Source organism: Jaculus jaculus, chromosome 12 (assembly GCF_020740685.1).
Source record: "Jaculus jaculus isolate mJacJac1 chromosome 12, mJacJac1.mat.Y.cur, whole genome shotgun sequence".
Taxonomy (NCBI): Eukaryota; Metazoa; Chordata; class Mammalia; order Rodentia; family Dipodidae; genus Jaculus; species Jaculus jaculus.
Genome location: NC_059113.1, coordinates 100,984,557 through 101,003,389, shown reverse-complemented (window position 1 = coordinate 101,003,389; position 18,833 = coordinate 100,984,557). Strand labels below are relative to the sequence as shown.

The window sequence follows — 18,833 nt, the reverse complement described above, 5'->3', positions numbered from 1 at the left end:
TGAACAAAGTAGCAATGAACTTGGATGTGCAAGCACCTCTGTGGGATGATGTATATATAGTCCTTTTGTACATGTCCAGGGATGGCATAGTTGGGTCCTATGGGCACTCCGTTTTTCATTTTTTTTTAATATTTTACATTTTGGGCTGGAGAGATGGCTTAGCGGTTAAGGTGTTTGCCTTCAAAGACAAAGGACCCCGGTTCAATTTCCCAGGACCCACATAAACCAGATGCACAAAGGGGCACATGTGTCTGGAGTTTGTTTGCAGTGGCTGGAGGCCCTGATGTGCCCATTCTCTCTCTCCATCTCTCTGCCTTTCTCCTTCTCTCTAATAAATAAATAAAGTTAAAACATTTAAAAATAAATGTTTTATTTATTTGGAAAGAGGGAGCAAGACAGAGAGTGGCCACTGCAAATGAACTCTACGTGCATGTACCACCTGTGCATCTGGCTTCCATGGGTCCTGGGGAATTGAACCTGGGCCATCTGTCCAGCCCTATTTTTCATTTAAAAAAATTTATATTTATTTGCAAGCAAAAAGAGATAGAGAGAAGAGAGACAGAGACACACAGAGAGAAAAAGGGCACACCAAGGACTCCAGCCACTGCAAATGAACTCCAGGTTGACTTAGGTATAATTTAGCTCTTGAGTTCCTTTGCTGATTTTCAGTTGGGAAAACCTATTTAGATGTGAGGCGTGGAACACTGAAGTCTCCTGCTCTTACTGTGTGTGTGGCCAAGTCTGCTTTTCAGTGTATTTTTTATGAAATTGGAGGTCCCCAAATTTGGTGCATAAATATTTATAATAGTTACCTCCACTTGATGAATAAATTAATTCTTTTTCAGATATTTAGTTGGCCTTCTCATCTTCTCTGACAAGTTTTGATTTGGTGTTTATCAGATAATGCAGCAATTACTATACCAGCTTGTTTCCTTGGTGGTTTGACTTCCTACCTTTGACTCTCAGGTTTTGGATGTAGTTATGTGAGTTTCTTGGAGGCAGCAGATGGTTGGACCTAGTTTTGTAATCCAGTCAGTTAGTCTGTGTCTTTTAATTGATCAAGGACATCTGCATTCAAGATTGTAATTACTATTGCTCTGGTTGGTTAGTTAATTGGTAGTTCTTTTTTCACCTCTCCTGGTAGAGTTGGATGTTTGCTGGTTTGCTGTGGTAGACACAACTAACTCCTCCCCAGATCTCCTCTTTTTATCTCTCACTCTCATGAAATATATTCTTTCCTGTATCCTCTCCTACAAAGCTGTCCTTCTTCTTCCTCTTTGTATAGTATTCCGTAAGAATTTTCTACAGTGCTGGCTTGATTGTCCTGAATTGCCTTAGCTTGTACTTTAAGTACTCTTATTGCTCCATGCTATAGTTATTTTCTTGTTACTGGGACAGAACACCCAACCAAAAGCAGCTGATGGGAGGAAAGGCGTTTTTATGACTTACAGTCTCAAGGGGAAGCTTCATAACGACAAGGGAAAACATGGCATGAGCAGAGGCTAGACATCACCTCTGCCACAGCAGGTGGGAAACAGTAGCAAGCGAGCAAGCGAGAGAGAGAGAGAGAGAGAGAGAGAGCGAGCATGCGCTGAACGAACACTGGCAAGCCCGAGGTTAAGAAAGTTCCAGTATCGCCAGCAACATACCTCCTTCAGCAAGACTCCACCTCCTATGTTGCCAGGCATTCAAAACAGATGAGTCTGTGGGGATATCTGAGACAAACCACACACTCCATTAACATCAATGGATAATTTTGCTAGGTATAGGAATTTTGGCTGACAATTATTTACTTTCAGGGCTTAAAATATATTATTCTGTGCTTTCCTAGTTTTTAGGGTTACTGACGGCAGGCCTCTCATTATTCTGATGTTTTCTGACTCCTTCCGGCATTTTTCTCTTACAGCTTTTAGAGGCTCCTGGGGGGACTGCTTTATGTTTATAACATCTTCACTAAGATATGACATGCTGAGATTCATTTCTAGTCATATCTGTTTTAAGTTTTAAGTCCTTCCTGTGTTTGGATGTCTATTTCTTTCTCTAGGTTTGGAATCTGGCGTTCGTTTTCAGTGGCTGGAGACCCTGGTGCACCCATTCTTTCTTTCTCTCTCTCGTTTTCCCTCTTTCTCTCTGTGTGTCGCTCTCAAAATAAATAAGAATAAAACAAAAAAAAATTAAGTTGAATATATTGGGCTTAGAGAAAACAAGAACAGGCCAGAGCTCTTTCCAACAAAATAGAAGTGACATCATTTCAAATGAGCACTTAAAGTGCAAAAATGTTTATATAAGAAAAAGTAAAACAATTTTTTAAAAGTTAAAAACACATATGCATATAAAAATAGAAAATAGAAATTAAATATCAAAAATATGTAAACACAAATGAGCAACAAAACTAAATAGTATCATACTGTCAGTCAATGCTTCTTCTGTGTTGGGGAGAGCCCACCCCGTGTTCAACCTCGCTCTGTCCACCAGGGCATGGCGCCAAGTGCCATCACAGACTCCCTGTGATCACAGAGCTCCTCCCTGAAGGAAGATGCTGAGGATCTCTCCGCCTCGACTCCCACACCACGCCTCTGCCACTGTCTTCCTGCTCCATGCAGCTGGAAGTCTGTTGCCCAGCATGGATGCCACACCAGGGTCCACATTCTGCCATATTCACCACAGTGGATCTCACAATCCATGGGTGTTGTAGTCACCTGCTTGTTGCTGGCGTAAAGCACCAAACCAAAAGCAGCTGAGGGGAGGAAAGGGCTTATTTTGACTTATAGTCCCAAGAGGAAGCTCCATGACGGCAGGAGAAAGCATGGCATGAGCAGAGGCTGGACATCACCTCCGCCACAGCAGGTGGAAAAGAGCAGCAGGAAAGTGAGCAGGAGAATTCTGGCAAGAGGGAGCCGGCTGTTAACACCCGTAAGTCTGCTCCCAACAACTCGCCTCCTCCAGCATGGCTCCACCTCCAAAACTGCTGCCACCTTGGAACCAAGCACTCAGAACACAAGAGTCTTTGCGGAATACCTGACCCAAGCTACCGCAGTGGGGCGATAGTAGGGGGTGGGAGAATGGTGAGACTTCCTAACTTTGGGGTGCTTGACCCTTCTCTGGAGCTGTGTTGGTGGGCTGCTGAGTCCCTCTTCTCTGCTGATGGACTTAGGAGCTCTGAGTCCAGCTTGTCTCAAGCTCTGAGCACTCTCTTGCAGTCGGATCCTGCAACCCCACGGTCCCATCTCTTGCTCCTCCATACCCAGAAGAGGATTGTGGGCATCGGAAATCCCTCAGTTCTGATTTCTTACCACCCCTCTTCCAGTGCTTACTGTGGGCAAATTTCCTTGTTGGCATTTGAATTCGGTCTAACTCTCTCCTCGCCTCCTCTGTTAACTTTCTCACCTTAGTTGACGGTTCCCAGTCTCAGTTGGCTAGGTGTGGGAACTGCGGGGTTTGAGGCTACCTTCAATGAGAGGCCTCTTCCCTCGTCATGCCACATCTGAAATGAGGCAGGCCAAAGCCTTGGCGAGAAGCAAGAGCTTGTACAGCGAATGTCTCGCCTGCCTTCTCTTCTCTACGGTCTTTGGAGGTTACAAACAGTATCTTTTAACACTGCTGGATGGGGGATTAAGCTGTCATGGTCTCTACTATATCTTTCCAATGGTTGATTTAAAGGTTTCAAATAACTGGATGCAGAATCTGCTCAATCTGCAAGAGCATAAGGCTCTGGTCAGTGACAATGCCAATGCTCCATACAAAAACAGCCTCTGGCAGGCTGTCTCTAAAACCTTGAACTTGGAGATGATGTTTGCCTACTGACATGGCTTTTGACTCCAGCAAATGTGATTTTTTTTTTTTTTTTTTTGATTTTCCAAGGTAGGGTCTCACTCTAGTCCAGGCTGACCTGAAATTCACTATGTAGTCAGTCTCAGGGTGGCCTTGAACTCACGGCGATCCACCTACCTCTGCCTCCCAAGTGCTGGGATTAAAGGCGTGCACCACCACACCCAGCACGTGATTTTTTTAAGAGTACTGGACACATACATCATGTCCCAGAAGCCAGGGTGGCGCTACCTATGGGATACCACTCTCCACAATATAGACTCGTTTGCTAAAACCAAGTACCGGAATGGAAGACATCTGGTTCTCTAAGCTAGGAAGAAACCAAATATTTATCTGGTTTTTACTTTATTTGAATGCACGTGTTTGTGTGGGTAGGTGGTGAGTCTCTTGTTACTGCAAATGTCCAACTTTACATGGGTGGCTAGTGTGTTGAATCCAAGCCAACAAGCTTTGCAAGCAAGCACTTTTAACCACATACCCATCACTCCTACCCCCAAATATTTATTAATAATTACCCAGTTGCTGGTGTTTTGTTATTACTCATTTGTTTGTTTTGTTTTGTAAGGACCTTCATCCTAAGTTCTTCCATTACTAGAGAACACTGCAGATTCTCTTAGTTTAGGTTTTCACGTGATGCCTTAAAATACATACTAAGAAGGAAATTTTAATATGGGTTCTTTTTCTTGTTGTTTTTCAGCTCTCTCATGCGAAGCTTTCTATAGATGATTCATGGAAGTAAGTTATTAATATTTCATAACTGTTTTTAACAATGAGATTTTCCTCTTAAAGTTTTCAGAAATTGAATGAAGTCATCATTTTATTTGTAAACTTCCCAGGATAGAGAACGTGTGTAGAGATAGCACAAAGACATTAAATTTGGACCAAGACTGCATATATTTTATTTATTTGCTAAGTGTAATAAAGCACATAATGCTAGATGAATGTATTCTTTAAAATGTGGCAGTATCAAGTTCAATTTATTTTAGGCACATGGCACATCTGGTTTTCATTACATACTATTTCCTCTGTGTTTTGGGACCTACTGTGGGACCACTGGGTTCTGGGAGAACTATATGAAAGAAATAAAAATGAAAAGTTTCTCCCTTTGCCATTAATCAATTGTTAATGTTTTCCTCTTCAACATAGGAAATACTTATTATATTTGTATACTAACTTGTGATTTTCAAAGGACTCCCATAGGTTAACCCATTTGAGATACATTTGCCTTACAGATTCATACATCTATGAGTGTACCACATGTATGTATATTATAAACAAAGTAATGCTGAATATCATAAGACAGATTTTGTTTCCTATCTATGGAAGTTCCAGTTAGATCGACATATTCCCTCTTCTGTCTACATGACCTGCATTGAAAGTCCATTCATCTAATAGAATTTTGAATATTTATTTTAGAAGGAGGTCTGATGAAACCTCAAGGTGTTATATCATAATATTTCTTAACTTCCCATTTCTTCTAGGGAATGAAAATAATTTTCGTGTGCTTTCGGAAATTATTCGTGTCTCCTGAGCTCAGTTTCCAGCAACACTATGTAGTTTTATTCAAAAGTGCCTCCCTGATCTGGAGTCCAGATTTTTTGCCACAAAGGGGAGGATGACAGTGTGTCTGTGTCCCTTCGAGCAATAACGTCCCACTCCAGTTGGTCTCAAACAAGCCACGGGCTCCTTTATGAGCCATTCCCAGCAGGGGGCGCCCCTGGGATTTGGATATGTCCCTTTTCTGAAGCAATGAGTACTTCCAGGTGCTGTAGAAATGCTGGGAGAGGAGACATCCCCCAACCGGCTGGCGTACCCAAGAGCCTTTGCAAGGTCATGGGTCTTCTGACTGGTAAACTAGCTAATCGCACACCAAACCCACTCAGAAACAGAAATTTAACATCAGAAGATTTGTGACCGATGGTGTCCCACGACTGTTGAGGAACAATGCAGGTCAGTAGTTAGAAAGAAAAGGCAATATTGGTACATTAGCGTCCTTTTTCCTAATCTTCACTCCAGTCCTTTATCTCCTCCTATAGGCCAGTAGTTCCCAATCTCAGCTGCTCCTTAAAATCTGGTGGGGAGCTTTTAAAAGCACTTAAACACTACCCAGCATGTTCATATATGGAAACAGCATACAGTACCCCATAAATATATATGCCTTTATGTTTTTATATATGTTAAAAAAAAATCAAAGGGTCTAAGGAGATGACTAAGCATTGATAAAGTGTTTGCTGCACAATCATGAGGACCTGAGTTCAGATCCCCAGCACCCATGTAAAACGCCTGATGTAGTAGCCCATGCCTGTAATTAATCCTCATTGTGCTGAGGAGTCAGAGACAGTATGATCCCCAGGTCTTGCTAGCTAGCTTGTGCTGTCTGGTCAATGAGATCCAAGTTTGGTAAGAGACCTATCTCAGGAAGTAGGGTGGAGAGAGATCAAGTAAGAGACCTACCTCAGAGAGTAGGGTGGAGAGCGATCGAGTAAGAGACCTACCTCAGAGAGTAGGGTGGAAAGCGATCGAGTAAGAGACCTATCTCAGAAAGTAGGGTGGAGAGCAATCACCTAAGGTTTCTTACATGGAACATAGCCATCCACATGCACGTGCACACGCACACACATGCATACACCTACATACACACACATGCAAACATGTATAAAAATACATATACAGCCAGGCATGGTGGTGCACACCTTTTATCCCAGCTCTAGGGAGGTAGAGGTAGGGGCTCGCCATGAGTTCAAGGCCACCCTGAGACTACATAGTGAATCCCAGGTCAGCCTGGGCTAGAGCAAGACCCTACCTTGAAAACAAACAAACAAACAAAAAAATACATACCCACATACAACAACAATTTGAACTTAAATTTTATTTATTTTAATTTTTTAAATTATGTTTCATTTCTATTTTTTGTTTGTATGGGTGATACATAGACCACCATTTGCTTTTTTAAAATATATTTTTTAAATTTATTTGACAGAGTGAGAGAGAGTAAGAATGGGTGTATCAGGGCCTCCAGCTATTGCAAAGGAACTCCAGACACATGCACCCCCTTGTATATCTGGCTAATGTGGGTCCTGAGGAATCAAACCTAGGTCCTTTGGCTTTGCAGGCAATTGCCTTAACAGCCATCCCTCCAGCCCCACAGTTTGCTTTATGTGGGTGCTATGGATATGAAATCTTGCACAACAGGCATCTTACTCACTGAGGCATTTCCTCAGCCCCTAACTGAAATTTAAAATAGCAACAATAATAATAAAAATTCCCATCCTGGACATTTGTATTATTTTGCCAGGGCTACTATAATAATATGCCCAGGAGTGGTGTATTAAGCAACAGAAATTTATTTTTCTCATAGTTCTAGAGACTGAAGGTTCAAGTCCAAGATGTTGTCAAGTTTGGGCTGACATGTTCAGGTAACCAGAGCAAAGTGCTCAACATATGATTTGGGCTGTAATGCCCAGTGTTGATCCCTTCTCTTACCTGAGATTCAACTTCAGCACTGGCATTTTGATTTTCATCAAGGTTACCTCTTTTCTACTACTTGACATCAGATGGCATGCTATTTTCAGTGGTTTTATCTACCACTGTGCAAGCATCCAACAAGAAACTGAAATATCCAGTTATCCTCAGGATCTTGGTACATGTTTAAGAAAAGACTTAGGCTGCTCTTTCTCCCTCTCATAGCTGCATAATGGTTTACGCAGCACACTCTGAAAGTGCCCATTGTCCCATGGCTAAGTTTCCCCCCTTAGCATAGACACCATCTATTTTCAGACTATTCTTCGACATGAGAACAGTAAAACTTACTTGGAATTATCAACATATTACCTTAAAAACAAAAGTATAAAAAAACTCTTGATTTATTCAAGGCAGGATCTCACTCTAGCCCAGGCTAACCTGGAACTCACATTGTAGCCCCAATCTTGCCTCAAATTTACACCAATCCCCTGACCTCCACCTTCAGAGAGCTGGGACCCACCTGGCCTTGTTTAACTTTTCAAAAATGGTGGCTGTTGCATATGCCACAGCCTAATTATGATGCCTGCTACCGATACAAAATCATAGAAGATGTTTTATAGTCTTACGTGTACCATGAGGAATTATGTTTACACATGGGGAAACTGAGGCTCAGAGGGGACAGATGTCTAACATGAAGCGAGCTAATGTGGGATCGGAACCTTATCAGCTTTGCCGGTGAACTTGAAGAGACCAGACTGAGGTCAAGACCACAAGGGAAAGTGAAGGGCTGGGAAGAGCTGACTTAGCCTATAGGTAGCTGCCCCTTCCCCAAATCCAAAAGGAAATGGCAGAAACTCAGAAAATCAACGCTTACCCACCCCTTACCTTTGAGATCCTCATCTGCCTATGAGGTTTGATTTGGCCCAGTGTGCGAGGCAGACTGAGAGCTTTTTCAGGTGGCCTTTGCATCCGTCAGCTTCAGTCGCTGGGATGAACCTCAAACTAGACACAGTTCACAGCGGGGGGCGGGGGGAATCTCCTTGAGGCTTACAGATCCAGGGGAAGTTCCATAATGGCAGAAGAAGCTGGCCCCCTGGCACAGGCCCACACCAGATTTCTGTCTGTCTGCCCAGGCAGACAGAACTCAGGCACTGTGCATATCTTTAGCAGGGAATTCCATTTCCATCCCCACACCTTAGAGCTGGATCCTGGGATCTATGCACAGCAATTGGCAGCTGGAGATCCCATAAACTCCTGAATGAACGGGGGACACATCCATTCATGAGAGCCTCATTTGTCGCTTTCAGGCTGCCGCCGGAAAGCATGTACAAGTTGCATCGGGGCCACGAGTCCATGCACTTGGAGATGATCCTAATCTTCTTCGCCGCCCTGTTCGCCGCCCAGGTGGTGCTGGTGCAGTGGAGGCAGAGGCATGGCCGCTCCTACAACGTGAGTCGTCCCCTTTGCCACCGCTACTGAAGGACCAGCTCTGGCCTAAGCCACCAGTCCTCAAGCAAGTGCAGTTCCGCCTCCGAGATAACCGGCAATGTCTGGGAACGTTTCCGTTGTCAAATCTCAGCTGGGGAGGTCGCATGGCCAGAGGGGAACTGCTTGCTACTTGTGTTCAGCACACAGAACCTAAGGATGCTGGGAAATATGCTGCAATGCAGAACAACGTCCCATAGCAAAAATAACCTGACCTAGGTCTAGACAGATGGCCCAGCAGTTGAGGCCTGCAAAGCCTAACGACCCAAGTTTGATTCCCCAGTAGCCACATAAAACCAGATCCACAAGGTGGCACGTGCATCTGGAGCTGTGCATCTCGTCTGTCTCTCTTCTCTCTTCTCTCCTTCCCCCCCCCACCTCTCTCTCTCTCTCCTTGGAAATTTAAAATAATTATCTGACCTAAATGTCACTATAGGGCCAAGGTTGAGAATCTCTAGTTTAAGTAAACCAGTTTTCCTCTTTTGAAGGAGGAACTTCTTGCCAAAGGCCTGGAAAAGGGCAAATTGGAACCAGCAGAATCCAACAGTTAAGGCTGTTACATGTTTCCCTTAGAGATAAATAGATACATGTTAGCAATAGTCTTGCCATGAATAGTTTGTGTTTCCCTGGAAACACATCCATGACCTCAGCTACCCAGAGTGAGATCTTCTGTCCTCAGAGCCATCCCAATAGAGCATGTCCACCCTAGGGCCCAGAGCCCCACCCTGGTCTTCACTGGCCTTGAGAACTTGCCCTGGCAGCGCTCACAGCAGGTTCTCAAACCCCAGGGTGCCTAGGAATTACCCGCAGGGCTTGTTCAATCAGATTTCAAGGCAGGCCAAAGCTTTGGAATCAACTGGACCAATAATGATTTGCGTCTCTAACAAGCTCCCAAGATGCTGGCACAGTCTTGGGGAGCCACTGACTTAGACTCAAACATGGCCTAAAATGACAAAACACCACAAAAGGGCCCCAGTGGGCACTCTGTGTGGCAGTTGGTCATTGTGTGAGACTTCCCTGTGACAGAGGAAGTACCGGCCTACATCAGTATTTCTAGAGTCCTTGTGTATAAAGAAGCTTAAGGGGCTGGAGTGATGGCTTAACAGTTAGGATGCTTGCCTGCAAAGCCAAAAGACCCAGGTTCGATTCCCCAGGACACATGTGAGCCAGATGCACATAGTGGTGCATGCGTCTGGACTTTGTAGGGGCTAGAGGCCCTGGCGTGCCCATTCTCTCTCTCTCTCTCCCTCCCTCCCTCCCTCCTTCCCTCCCTCCCTCCCTCCCCCTCCCCCCCCCCCTCCAAAATACACATATATACACATGTGTGTGTGTGTTTTTTTGAGGTAGGGTTTCACTCTAGTCCAGGCTGACCTGAAATTCACTATGTAGTCTCAGGCTGGCTTCGAACTCATGGTCATCCTCTTACTTCTGCCTCCCGAGTGCTGGGATTAAAGGCATGCACCACCATGACCAGCAATAAAATATTTTTTTAAAAAGGAAGCTTAAATTCCTAAGAAATTCTCCAAAGATCTATTCCAACTTTATTTTATAACTGATGATTTTTCTCTGAGTTACACATGGGGGGATTGTTTCCATGGTAACAGAGTGTGAATTTTACACAGGAAGTTTCTCCTGCCCTTGAAAGGAAATAATGCCTCATGAGCCAATTGACTTACCCTAGGAATGACTTACACTTCCTGCGACGTTTTTATTCGATGGTTTTGGAAGGGGCACGCGGCAGGACAATGTTGCTGCTTAAAGAAGTCGCTGGCATGCCAACTCTTTGAAGACGTGGGTCCCCACACTGGCAAATGTGGAGCTCCCACACTGGCTGTCTTTGGATACAGATAAACCTGCCTAGCAGTCAGACAACCTCTTGGAGGGCTTGTGGCCATTGGAGGTTCTGGTCCGACCTGACGCAGAGCCTCGGAGTGCAGCTGGACTGCCCGAAGCTCTGGCGCCAGCGCGCCGAGCTGTTTCGGCTGTTCATTGTGCTGCTAACTGGCCCGCCTGCAGTAAGAGACAGTACATTGCTTCCTTCCTTTCTTCTAAAAAATATTTTATTTATTATTTATTTGCAACCAGAGAGAGAGAGGGATGGAAGGAGAGACTGAGAGAGAGTGAAAGAGTGAGTGAGTGAGAATGGGCGCACCAGGGCCTCCAGCCACTGCAAACGAGCTCCTGATGCATGTGCCACTTTGGCATTGCTCCAAAGGAGCAGGTAGAGTAGCCTCCTTCCCCTGCCTGTCTTGAGAAGACGCACCGAGGTGGGAGTCCAGGCGTCCCCAGTGTTCAAATCGTTTCTCTGGGCACTGTGATCATGCAGAACCACCACAAGTTTTAAACTTGTTCCTATGATTTGTGACATTTCTGGCACTTTCCTACAAAGCACCACGTAAGAAAATATATTTCCATGACTTGCCATTGGAACAATCATTAACATATTAGTAACATTGATATGTATCGCTTGTTGATTATAATCCTCATAACAATCACCATAGTTATTATGCTCACTATAACAATAATACATAAAAGTACTGAATAGTAATTATAGCAGGATATGTGCTTGTTGGGCATGAGTTCAGATACCTGAGATGGTACGTACTTTTTAACACCCCTTTCCTCAGTGAGTTTAAGCAATTGTATAAAGTCATATAATTAATTGCAGAAGAAAGGCTCCAATACATTCCCAGTAGTCATTTGTTCTCATACCCAGGTCAAGCTCTTTTCGTATCTTTGATCTGCATTTTAGGGGAATAGCCTAAAATAAGAAGCTACCTCACAGACCTGTGACCCAGAGGCATTCCCCTGCAAGTCACATGGTGACTGAAGGATTCACAGCCGTTAGTTGACGCTGAGCACACTCAGGAAAGAGTGTTCACGTGTAACATTTGTGCTCACTCGGACACGTACTGCTACAAGCACAGCGCACTAATAAAAAGAATTCTCGGGCTGGAGAGATGGCTTAGCGGTTAAGCGCTTGCCTGTGAAGCCTAAGGACCCCGGTTCAAGGCTCAATTCCCCAGGACCCACTTTAGCCAGATGCACAAGGGGGCGCACGCGTCTGGAGTTCGTTTGCAGTGGCTGGAGGCCCTGGCGTGCCCATTCTCTCCCTCCCTCCCTCCCTCCCTCTCTCCCTCTCTCTTTCCCTCTCTCTCTCCCCCCCTTCCCTCTGTTGCTCTCAAATAAATAAATAAAGATATTTAAAAAAAAATTAAAAAAAGAATTCTCTTCTGGGGCTGGAGGGGTTGCTTAGTGGTTAAGGTGTTTGCCTGCATATCCAAAATACCCAGGTTCGATTCCCCAGGACCCATGTTAGCCAGATGCATAAAGTAGGAGTTGCGTCTGAAGTTATTTGCAGTGGCTGGAGGCCCCAGTGTGCCCATTCTGTCTCTCTCTGTCTCTGTCTCTGTCTCTGTCTCTATCTCTCTTTCTCGCTCACTCTCACTCCCAAATAAATAAATAAAAATACTAAGTCCAGCATGGTGGCTGCACGCCTTTAATCCCAGCCTCAGGAGGCAAGGGTAGGAGGATAGATCGCCATGAGTTCGAGGCCACCTTGAGACTACATAGCGAATTCCAGGTCAGCCAGAGCTAGAGTGAGACCCTACTTCAAAAAACAAAAACAAATCAACAACAACAAAAAAAAAATTCTTTTTTAGACACTTTTGTGAAGCTAAAGTGACTAGTTGGTCATTGGTCTACTATTTCCATGGGAACATTTTGATAAATTGCCTCTTTCAAAGCAATGCACCTGTGTCCTGCCTTGCCATACTTCTACTATGTCACAGGCATGTTTTGGGGGCAGTCTCCTAGGTTGCTTCTGTGAGATGTATTCATGGGGCTGAAGGGCAGATGATGAAGGGCCGAGCTCTGCCTTAGGAGCTGACGGATCCTAGCTCCTCATCTAACCTCAGCGTCAGCTGCCAGGTACTAAGATGGTAGAATGTAAGGAAATTTCTGGCTTCAGCCCCAACATACACAAAACTCAGAAGTCACCAATTCCTATCTTATAACAAGAAAAAAAAAAAAAAAAAAGCAAACTGAATATCAAAAACTGGCGCACCATTCTCTATCTATCTGCCTCTTTCTCTCTTTGTCTCTCTCAAATAAAAAAATAATAAACTTTTCTTGAGAGGCTGGAGAGATGGCTTGGCGGTTAAGGTGTTTGCCTGCAAAGCCAAAGGATCCCAGTTCAACTCTCCAGGACCCACATAAGCCAGATGCACAAGGGGGCACATGTGTCTGGAGTTTGATTGCAGTGGCTGGAGGCCCTGGCGCACCCATTCTCTCTCTGTCTCCCTCTCTCTCTTTCTCCCTCACAAATAAATGAAAAATATATTTTAAAAAACAAAAGGAGTTTGGGCGGCTGGAGAGATTGCTTAGTAATTAAGGCGTTTGCCTGCAAAGCCAAAGGACCCAGGCTCGATTAGGCCCTGGCTCACCCATTCTCTCATTCTCCCCCTCTCTCTCCCTCTCTTCCTCTGTCTCTCTCTCTCTCAAATAAACAAATAAATAAAATATTTTTCTAAAAGAAAGAGGGCTGGAGAGCTGGCTTAGTGGTTAAGCGTTTGCCTGTGAAGCCTAAAAACCCCAGTTTGAGGCTCAATTCTCCAGGACCCGCCTAAGCCACATGCACAAGGTGCTGCATGCATCTGGAGTTGGTTTGCAATGGCTGAAGGCCCTGATGCGCCCTTTCTCTCTCTCCCTCCCCCCACCCCTCTCTCTCTCTCTCAAATAAATAAATAAGGAGTTTTTAGAGAAACACAGACAGGAGGAAAGACACAATCAAGGACACCAGTGGAAATAGACGGAATAGCTCGGACCCCTAAAGCAAGCCTTAAGCACAGCCCAGCGCCTCGTGAAACTAACACGAAACCTCACACGGAAATCCTGTCATTTCAGTTCCTGTTTGCTAAAACATCATGCCTGCTTCTCAGCCAAAAGTTACAAGTCAAGCAAAAAGGAGAGAGAACCCCCCCCCCCATCAACACACACACACAATTTAAATAGACAAAGCTAGCTTCCAAATGTAAGGAAAGTGAAAAAGAAATGTGCAAGAAAAACCCCAGACTTGATCTCAACAGACAGAGACTGGGGATTCAAATGCAGCAAGGGGCTGCCAGCAGGTTGAGGCCGCAGTGGCAGAGTCACAGCCGAGCAGATTTTACACAAAAATCCAGCAAGCTGTTTCATGTATTGCAACAAAATAATTCTGTAGTTCGTATTGAAAGGCAGAAAACTGGAAGACACAGCATAGCACAGAAGAATAAAGTTAAAGAGTGCTGCTGGACAGATGGCTTGGCCGCTAAGGCACTTGCCTGCGAAGGCCAATGACCCGAGTTTGATTCCCCAGTACCCATGTAAAGCGGATGTAATAAGTGGCTCGTGCATCTGAAGTTTGTCTATTGGGGCTAGTGGCTGTGGTACACCCATTCTCTCTGCCTGTCTCTCTTCTCTCTCTACTTGCAAATAGATTACAATAGTTTTATTTTATTTTATTTTTTCAAATTTTTTTTATTTGAGAGCGACAGACACAGAGAGAAAGACAGATAGAGGGAGAGAGAGAGAATGGGTGCACCAGGGCTTCCAGCCTCTGCAAACGAACTCCAGACGCGTGCGCCCCCTTGTGCATCTGGCTAACGTGGGACCTGGGGAACCGAGCCTCGAACCGGGGTCCTAAGCTTCACAGGCAAGCGCTTAACCACTAAGCCATCTCTCCAGCCCAAAGATTACATTAGTTTTATTTTTTAAGTTGAAGAATAAACAGTATCCAACTTCAGAGTTGCTGTAAAACTACAGTAATACATAGAGAAAGGTTGGCGAAAGAGCAGACGCATGAATTGCTGGCACAGGACAGGGCGCATGCCAATAGAGCCACGCAGATACGGTCAACGCCTTCTGGACGGAGGAGTGAAGACAAATCAGTGGAGCTCAATCAGGCTTTCCAACAGTGATGGAACATCGGACACTCCCTATGTAGAAATAAAAATCAATCTGCAGGGCTGGGGAGATGGCTTAGCGGTCAAGCGTTTGCCTGTGAAACCTAAGGACCCTGGTTCAAGGCTCGACTCCCCAGGACCCACATTAGACAGATGCACAAGGGGGTGCACGTGTCTGGAGTTCATTTTCAGTGGCTGGAGGCCCTGGTGTGCCCATTCTCTCTCTTTCTCTCTATCTGCTTCTTTCTCTGTCTGTTGCTAAATAAATAAATAAAAATAAACAAAAAAATCAATCTGAGCCAGGCGTTGTGGCGCATGCCTTTAATCCCAGCACTCGGGAGGCAGAGGTAGGAGGATTGCCATGAGTTCAAGGCCACCCTGAGATGACAGAGTTAATTCCAGGTCAGCCTGGATCAGAGTGAGACCCTACCTCGAAAAACCAAAAAAAAAAAAAAAAAAAAATCAATCTGCATATAAAACCTATATTTTTTACCAAAAACTCAAAATGAATCTTAGACCTAAATGTGAAGCATAAAACTTGTATAAGATAACATGTGGGGGGGGAATCTACATGCACTTAGGTATAATTATGAATTTTTACACATGACATCAAAAACACAGTCCATGAAAGAAAATATTAGAAAACTGAGATTTGTTAAAATTAAAAACAATCATGTAAAAGATACTGTTAAGATGATGAAGAAAACAGGCTACAGACTGGGAAGAATATTTACAATAACACATACTTGATAATAGACTTCAAAATCAGAAACACTTTTGTAAAAAATCAACAGGGCTGAAGAGATGGCTCAGTGGTTAAGGCACTTGCCAACAAAGCCAAAGGACCCAGGGTCCATCCCCTAGCACCCACATGAGCCAGATGCACCAAGTGGTGCATGCATCTGGAGCTTGTTTGCAGCAGTTAGAGGCCCTGGTGTGTCCATTCATTCTCTCTCTCTCTCTCTCTCTCTCTCTCTCTCTCTCTCTCTCTCTCTCTGTCTCTCAAATAAATAAATAAAAATTTTAAAAAGAAGCTGGTGGGAGGAAGGGTTTTATTGTGGGTACAGTCTCTCAGGGGAAGCTCTCTCATGGCATGGAGAACAAGCTGGGCTTCGAGCCTTTCACCGACAATGGAAAAGAGCAGTAGGAGAGTGGCCTCAGTCCACCCCCGGTGACACACCTCCTCCAGCAAGGCTTCACCTCCCAAATTGCCACCCCGGGGACCAGACACTTAAAACACATGAATCTATGGGGGATATCTGATTCAAACCACCACAGAAACCTTATCAAAAAAGACAGATGAGGGCTGGAGAAATGCCTTAGCAGTTAAGCGCTTGCCTGTGAAGCCTAAGGACCCCGGTTCAAGGCTCGATTCCCCAGGACCCATGTTATGTTAGCCAGATGCACAAGGGGGCACATATGTCTGGAGTTCGTTTGCAGTGGCTGGAGGCCCTGGCACACCCATTCTCTCTCTCCCTCTCTCTCTGCCTCTCTCTCTCTCTCTCTCTCTCTCTCTGTGTCGCTCTCAAATAAATAAATAAAAATAAAACTTAAAATAAAAAGACAGATGAGAGCCGGTGATGTAGCTCAGTGCTGGAGTGTTTACCAAGCATGTATGACGCCCCGAGCTCAATTCCCAGTACTGCCTCCCCTTAATATCAACTAGATATTAGTTATATATTATATACGTGGATGTCAAATAGCCATCTGGAACGAGACTTACCACATGTTTTAGGGGATTGCAAATTGATACAATAACAAAATGTAAATGTGTCCGTCCTAGAAAGGCCGCAATCCAAGAAAGTGACAGTACCAAACGCTGCCCAGAGTGCGGAGCAGCATGGTTGACAAGGAGACATTGGAAAGCTACTCTTGGGGGCATTTTGGCAGTCTCCTTCAGAGCTCATCATCGTCCTAGTACAAAATCCAACAGACCTTCTATGAGGTATTTACCCAATTGAATTAAAAAAAAAAAAACACTGTAAACGGCGTGGTGGCACACTCCTTTAATCCCAGCACTCAGGAGGCAGAGGTAGGAGGATCGCCATGAGTTCGAGGCCACCCTGAGACTACATAGTGAGTTCCAGGACAGCCTGGACTAGAGCGAGACCCTACCTCAAAAAAAAAAAAAAAAAAAAAACCTGTATCCACCAAAAACCTGTGTGTGCATAAATACACATAACAGCTCCATTCATAATTACCTCAAACTGGAGTGTTCAAGATTCTCTTCAGCAGTTAGATAAATCACTGGAACGTCCGCACAATGAAATACTGTTTTAATAATAAAACGAAGCTTCCACAGCATAGAAAGGCATGGAGGAATTTCAGTGAAACACACCATTCTGAAAAGACGACACACTGTTTGGTTCCAATTATATACATTCTGGGTAACATGACCCCTGCGCAGTAAAACACTCAGTGCTTACCAGTGGTTGGGAGGGAAGGAGGGATAAACAAGTAAAATAATATTTGTTTACAGCAATAAAATTGTCCACGTGACATTGTAATCATGGGAATAAAACATAATATATTTGTCAAATCCCATGGAACTGTACAGTACAAAAAGTGTCACTTAAAGGATACAATTTTTTTTTAAATTATTTATTTAAGAGGGAGAGAGAGCAAGCATGGGTCTCTAGCCACTGCAATCAAACTCCAGTGCATGTGCCGCTTCGTGCATCTGGCTTTACATGGGTGCTAGGGAATCGAACCTGGACCACCAGTAGGCTTTATACATATGTGCTTTTATCCACTGAGCCATTTCACCAGCTCAAAGTATACAAATCTTAAAAAGTCAAATACAGAGGGCTGCAGAGATGTCTTAGTAGTTAGGTGCTTGCCTGCAAAGACATAGGACTCAGGTTTGATTCCCCAGTACTCACATAAACCAGGTACACAAGGTGGTACACGCATCTGGAGTTCTTTTGCAGCAACTGAAGGCCCTGGTGTGCCCATTCTCATTCTCTCTCTCTCTCTTTCCCTTATTTTCTCTGTCTCTTTCTCTGTCAAATAAATAAATAAGTAATTTTAAGTCAAATAGACTTTCCTCCCATCCCCCTCTGCCTTTTTCTCTCCATGTCTCAAATAAATTAAAAATGAAATATTTTTAAAAATAAAATAAATGCAAAGATAGTCCATGTTCAGATTAAATATTGGTAAGATGTTAATTCCCCCCAACTTGATCTATAGATTCAATCTAAGCCCAATCAAAATCCAGCATGCTGTTTCATGTATTGCAACAAAAAAATTCTGTAGTTAATATGGAAAGGCAAAAACAAAAAAAACAAAACAAAACAAAAAAACTGGAATAGACAGCCCAACACAGAAGAATAAATTTGAAGAAGAGAGCTGGAGAAATGGCTTAGCAGTTAAGGTGCTTGCCTGCAAAGGCTAATGACCCGAGTTTGATTCCCCAGTACCCACATAAAGTCAAATGTGGCTCATGCATCTGGAGTTTGTCTGTAGTGGCTGGAGGCTCTGGTGCACCCATTCTCTCTGTCTGTCTCTGTTCTCTCCCTCTCTCTCTCTCTCTCTCTCTCTCTCTCTCTCTCTCTCTCTCTCTCTCTCCTTGCACATAAATTTAAAAAAAAAATTTTTTTTTTTTTTTAAAGAAGCTGGAGGTGTTAGGGAGAAATGCGGACTATAACTAGCAGATTTCACTGAACTACAAATACATGAACAACTTCCCTGAAGTGGTGTGGAGAAAGGTTCTGACCTCAGTAACTAAGGTTTAAGGCAGGGGAACTGCCCGTGAGCGCTGGACCCCAGTTGATAAAAAAGGTTTCCCACGTAGGTGGAGATTCCCAATTCTGACCAGGCGGATCAAAGAACAAAGCAAGTAAATAAACAGACAACAACGGGAGCTGAGATGATTGCTGCTGGAATGGGGAGTTTATAGAAAAGCAAAGGAATGGCATTGTTTTGTAAAAGCCAGAAGTGGGGTACTGGGGCGATGGCTCAGGAGACCAAGGGCTCACCACTCAAGCTAGAGTACCCAAGTTTGAGGCCCAGGCCCCAGGGAAGGAGCCAGAATCCTCGGTGGGCGGCCGTAGGGCGTTCTAGCACACTGAAGTCGAAATGGGTGGTGGGGACAGAATTTTCCAGAAGTTCGCGGTG

General features: G+C 44.3%; 1 protein-coding gene across 3 annotated transcripts in view; it reads left to right on the top strand.

Moving 5' to 3' along the window:
- Positions 1–18,833, top strand: part of Rnf175 (ring finger protein 175) — a 57,233-nt gene that overhangs the window by 7,049 nt on the left and 31,351 nt on the right. For 2 of the 3 annotated variants that reach the window (XM_045130512.1, XM_045130513.1), the window contains exons 2-3: positions 4,526–4,563; positions 8,598–8,739. In XM_045130512.1, the coding sequence (XP_044986447.1) occupies positions 4,526–4,563; positions 8,598–8,739 (180 nt within the window). Of the gene's footprint in view, positions 1–4,525; positions 4,564–5,760; positions 5,779–8,597; positions 8,740–18,833 lie in introns of those variants that run through there. The other variant, XM_012948194.2, reaches the window with a different exon arrangement.